Source organism: Arachis ipaensis, chromosome B02 (genome assembly GCF_000816755.2).
Source record: "Arachis ipaensis cultivar K30076 chromosome B02, Araip1.1, whole genome shotgun sequence".
In the NCBI taxonomy this organism is placed as follows: Eukaryota; Viridiplantae; Streptophyta; class Magnoliopsida; order Fabales; family Fabaceae; genus Arachis; species Arachis ipaensis.
This window is the reverse complement of record NC_029786.2, coordinates 43,300,218-43,305,633: the sequence shown is the minus strand read 5'-3', so window position 1 is coordinate 43,305,633 and position 5,416 is coordinate 43,300,218. Positions and strand designations below refer to the sequence as shown.

The window sequence follows — 5,416 nt, the reverse complement described above, 5'->3', positions numbered from 1 at the left end:
TTAACAGTATGCTGTACTTCCTGGAAGACATTTAAGGTGATCTTCTCATCATTTACCTTCAAGGTCATTTCTCCTTATTCAACATCAATGATGGCCCTTGCTATGGCCAGGAAAGGTCTTCCCAATATGATAGAATCATTCTCCTATTCTTCTAAGTCCAGGATTACAAAGTCTACTGGAAATATGAATTTCCCTACTCTGACCAAGAGATTTTCAATCACCCCTTGGGAATTACCAGAGATCTATCCACTAGCTCTAATGACATCTGTGTAGGCTTCACTTTTTCTATAGATAGCCTTCTCATTATAGACAGAGGCATGAGGTTAATATTGGATCCTAAATCACACAATGCCTTGTCAATGATTGTGTCACCAATGGTACAAGGTAAGAAGAAGCTCCCAGGGTCTTTGAGCTTTGGAGGAAGACCTCTTTGGATGACAGCACTGCATTCTTGTGTTAGGATCACTTTCTCTTTTTCATTCCATCTCCTTTTTTTATTGATGAGCTCTTTGAGGAATTTTGCATATAGAGGCATTTGTTCCAGAGCTTCAGCAAATGGGATGTTGATCTCTAGCTTCTTAAACACTTCTAGGAACTTGAGGAACTGTTGATCTTTAAGCTCTCTGTTAAACCTTTGAGGATATGGAATAGAGGGAGTGTATGGCTTCTCCTCCTTCCTCTGTTCTTGTGATTGTTCCTCAATAGCTTGCTTTCCCTTCTTTGAAGCTTGAGGTTCCTCCTTCTCCTTGAGCTTCTCTTGGTCTTGCTTGTCTTTAAGTGTCACTTCTTCCTTGCTGCTAGCCTTATCATTCTCAACTGGCCTCTTGTCATTTACCAAGGTTCTTCCACTCCTTAATTGGATGGCTTTGCATTCTTCCTTGGGGTTGGGAATGGTGTCACTTGGTAATGCATTGGTTGCTCTTTCAGCCACTGTTTGCTTGGACAGTTGACTAATTTACCTCTCTAGATTCCGCAGTGAAGTTTCATGGTTTTTGTTGGCCAGTTCTTGATGCTTGATCATCTTCTCCATCATCATCTCTAAGTTGGAGATCCTTTGAGATTCTTGGGGTGGTTGTGGTTGATTATGGGATGTTGAGGGTGAATGATAGTTATTTTGGTTAGTGGATGAGTTGTTGGGTAGATAGTAGTTGGATTGGGATTGATTGTTTTGTGGTATTCCGTATTGGTTTTGGTTAGTGTTTTGATGGTTTTGATGGTTTGTGTTTCTGGAATTGTTCTGGTTTGAATTTCTTTGCAAAGGCTGCTGGTTTTGATTCTCTCCCCATTTCAGATTGGGGTGGTTTCTCCAAGATGAGTTGTAAGTGTCTCCATGGAAGTCATTTAATCCAGAACCTTGGTTGTGCATGTACTGCACTTGCTCTTGCTGCTGCTTTTCATAGTTCTCCTCCTGCTGTCCCCACACCATTGATGGTTGGTTAGATGTGCTCACTGCTGTAAGTTGCAATCCATCCATCCTCTTTGACATTGTTTCAATTTGTTGTTGGAGTTGCTGGTGCATGAGTTTGTTCTGAGCTAGTATGGTATCAACTCCTTCAAGCTCAAATACACCCTTCTTTGGAGCTGCTTGCCTTTCAGAGGAGTAGAAGTACTCATTTTTGGCCACCATATCTATAAGATCATGTGCCTCTTGAGCAGTTTTCATCATTTGCAAAGATCCTCCTGATGAATAATCCAAAGCTTTCCTTGAAGGTAGGGACAAGCCTTCATAGAAATTCTATAGCTCCACCTATTCACTGAACATTCCTTTTGGATATCTTCTGATTAGAGCTTCATACCTCTCCCAAGCTTCATACAATGACTCTCCTTCTTGCTATCTGAAGGTTTGCACATCAGTTTTTAGCTTGATGACTCTTTGAGGTGGATATATTTTGGCTAGGAATTTGCTAACCAAATCATCCCAGCTGGTAATGCTCTCCTTAGGGAAGGTTTCTAACCAATGTGCGGCTTTGTCCCTCAGTAAAAACGGGAATAAAAGAAGCTTATAGATGTCAGAGTTGACTCTAATGGTTTTGACAGTGTCACAGATTCTCAAAAATACAGAGAGGTGTTGGTTTGGATCTTCAGCAGCACTTCCTCCATATTGACAATTATTTTAAACCAGGGTAATTAATTGAGGCTTGAGTTCGAAGTTATTGGCATTGACATTAGGGGTCAGGATGCTACTCCAACAATTCTTTGGGTTGGGGATCGTGTAGGATGCTAAGACTCTTCTCTGAGGCTGGCCATTGTTGTTGGCCACACCATCAGTGTGATTTGGGATGTCATCATCCATCACTTAATCCTCCCCTTCTGATTCCTCTTCACCAATAATTCCCTTTCCTCTTGCTTCTCTTCTCAATCTTTGGAGGGTTCTCTTGTCAAGGTTACAAGAGGTGGAGACCTCTCTTATTGCTTCTGTCATACACACATAACCAAAAACCAAAATAAAGCACTCTACTGCTAGAGTGAGGTTAGTGTTAGATTAAGCAAAAATTTAAACAGTTAGTGTGCTTAGTAAAAAATAAAAAGAAAATGCTTAATCTAGATTATCACCCTACTTAATCATTGTCAATCTAAATCAATCCCCGACAACGGTGCCAAAAACTTGATGAGGAAAAAATGATTCCACACAAAACTCACCGACAAGTGTACCGGGTCGCATCAAGTAGTAATAACTCACAAGAGTGAGGTCGATCCCACAGGGATTGATGGATTGAGCAATTTTAGTTAGATGATGAATTTAGTTAAGTGAATATTTGATGATTTGAGTGAAACTTGATTAACAGAAGCTAAATTGCGAGAAAATAAAAGTACAGAATGAAAATTGGCTGAATCTAAAGGTGTTGAAGAAGTAAATTGTAGAAGCTTAAAGAGAAAAAAAGTAAAAGAGTTGAAACTTAAATTGCAAGAAAAGTAAATAATTGAAACTTAAAGTGAAAGAAACTTAAATTGCTAAATCTAAATTACTGGAAAATGTAAATTGCATTAATAGTAAAGGGATTTGGGTGTTAGGATTCAAATTGAACCAGAAAATATAAACTAAAGTAAATAAGAGAGCTATGAGATGAAGAGATTTAGCTCAGTAGCAAAACAGAAATGGAAAATTGCTTGAAGAAATAAACAGCAAGAAAACTTAGTTCAATTTTGAAATTCTAAAAGAGAAATTGAAGATCGAAGAAGAGCAATGAGATCAGAAAGTAGATCTAGATCTCATTTACTCCCTTGACCAAGTAGAAAAGAAATTGCAGAAGAAATAAAAATGAAAACAGCAAAGGAAATTCAGATCCAATTCTCCAATTCTCAGAACTATATAAAAGAAAAGAAAAGATGATTCTCAGATCAAGAAATTCAACGGAGTTCTTCAATCTCAATTCAAAACCCAAAACAGAAAGTAGAAGTTGCAGAAGAAAGCAAATGAAAACAGGAAGCAAATTGGATCTAATCCCAATTCCCAAATTTTAAAGCAAGTGAAAATTAAAGTAAAAAAACTAAAAATGAGCTAAAGGTCCTTTACAAATCAAATTAACTCCTATTTATACACTTTCTATTTTGGTCTTCAAAGCTTGGAGTGGGCCTTTTGATTTTTGGATTTGAAGAAAAGTGGATCTGGGTAGGTTTGGTTGAAATTGGGTTGGAGGCATGCTCCAGTGGAACGTTCCGTTTGGTTTTGTGAACTTGGCATTCACTTAGCATTATGTGCCTTCCTCGTGCCAAGCTTTGTTGCCTAGCGTTCACTCTTTGAACACTACGTTCAAATTGTGAACGCTACTTCTTGATGGTTGCTTGGTTTCCTTGGCTTTCTTCTTCAAAAAAGGTGGAGATATTGCACGTAGCGTTCACTTCTTTGAATGCTACCCCTTGATGCGTGCCTTTCCTTGGCTAGCTCTTTGGTGTGCATGCTTCCTTGGCCAAAAGTCACGAGAAAGTTCACAAAAGTGAATGCTACGTTTACAATTTTAAACGCTCCTTAGTGCTTGCTTCCTTTCCATTGGCTTGACAAGTCACGAAAACATTGCAAAAAGAGATTGTTGCGTTCTTTTCTTCAAACGTGCTCCCTTAGTGATTGTTGCACAATTTGGTGCATCTTGATGGAGCGCTCGAAAACGTTCACTAAAGTGAACACTACGTTTAAGCTTTTGAGCGCTGCCCCTTCGAACGCAACCCTTTGCTATCATGGGCCATGCTTTTAAAAGCGTGGCCTAAGGTCCAAAGTGTGCTCAAACTTTAAAGTGTGTCCCAAAATCCTTCTTTCCTCTGTTTGAGCTTAATTTGTGCTTTCTCCTTCTTTTCCTTTATCTTTTGACCTATCATAAACCAAACAAATACATCAAAGCCTCACCAAAATTATATGATCTTTGCATCATTTATAAAATCAATTAATTCTAGCATAAAACATATGATTTTGTGTAAAATAAATGATGTTTGATTGATTTAAGATAATCATGAAAATCGACTCCAATTACTTACTTATTGTGTAAGAAAGTGCATAAAACCTAATGAAACTAATGAAAAATGCTTGTAAAACTAGCATAAGATGACTTGTCATCCGTGGGATTTGTTTGGGACCCACTGGCTGAGAAGGCTGAAAAGCTCAAGTTAGCTGCCCCTCAATGGGCATTGGACGCCCAGAGTACCCCTGCTCTGGCGTTCAACGCCAGGATTGTACTCCTCCATGGGCGTCGAACGCCCATTTCCATCCCATTCTGGCGTTCAACGCCAGCAAGCTCTCCTTCATGAGCGTTGAACGCCCAGCTTTCTCCTTGGCTGGCTTTCAATGCAAGTAAGGGGTTCTCCCCAGGGTGTTCTGTTTCCATCTCTAAATGTCTCTGTTCTAAGTACTGCACATGATCACAAACATTAAAAAGCAAGAGAAAACTATGGAAATCATCTAAAATGAAAGAAAATGGAGATAAATAAAAGAAATAAAAATAATAGTACTCTACTCATGGTTGGGTTGCCTCCCAACAAGCACTTCTTTAATGTCATTAGCTTGACACTTGATTGTTGACTTTCTTCCTCTTCTTCCAGTTGGTTAAAAGAAATGACTCCAAAAGGAAAGAGGAGGAGATTAGTGCCCTCAGATTTGAATTCCCCCTAACAAGCTTTCTTTTATTGTTATGAGCTTACTTCTTCTTGCTTGTTATGGTAGGGGTTGTATTGTTTCTTGCAGACTGACGAATGGATTTCTGCTAGTAATGAATTTTACAAAAGTAATCACGTTGTAAGTATAGTTTCTAAACCAACAAAGAATCCTTTCGTACAAAAATTTTGGTTGTCACTTAAGCAAACCCAATAAAAATAATAACCGACGTATTTAAACCTCAGGTCGTCTCTCAAAGAATTGCAGGGAAGTATGATTTATTATTGGTTTTGAATTTTCTGAGGAATTTTGGAATGAGGAATGGGAAAATAAATA

General features: G+C 38.6%; 1 protein-coding gene across 1 annotated transcript; it reads right to left on the bottom strand.

The window, feature by feature from the left end:
- LOC107627211 lies at nt 218-1,486 on the bottom strand. Its single transcript, XM_016330064.1, has 2 exons — nt 1,371-1,486; nt 218-851 (listed from the first exon to the last, which is right to left on the bottom strand). The coding sequence occupies exons 1-2, from the start codon at nt 1,484-1,486 to the stop codon at nt 218-220; spliced, it is 750 nt and encodes a 249-aa protein (XP_016185550.1).

Bases quoted from the DNA above. Each gene is read 5' to 3' on its own strand.
- LOC107627211 (XM_016330064.1), bottom strand. From the start codon at position 1,486: ATGTCAAAGAGGATGGATGGATTGCAACTTACAGCAGTGAGCACATCT. The intron at 852-1,370 runs GTACATGCACAA...CATCCAATTAAG, and splicing joins CAGCAGCAAGAGCAAGTGCA to GAGTGGAAGAACCTTGGTAA.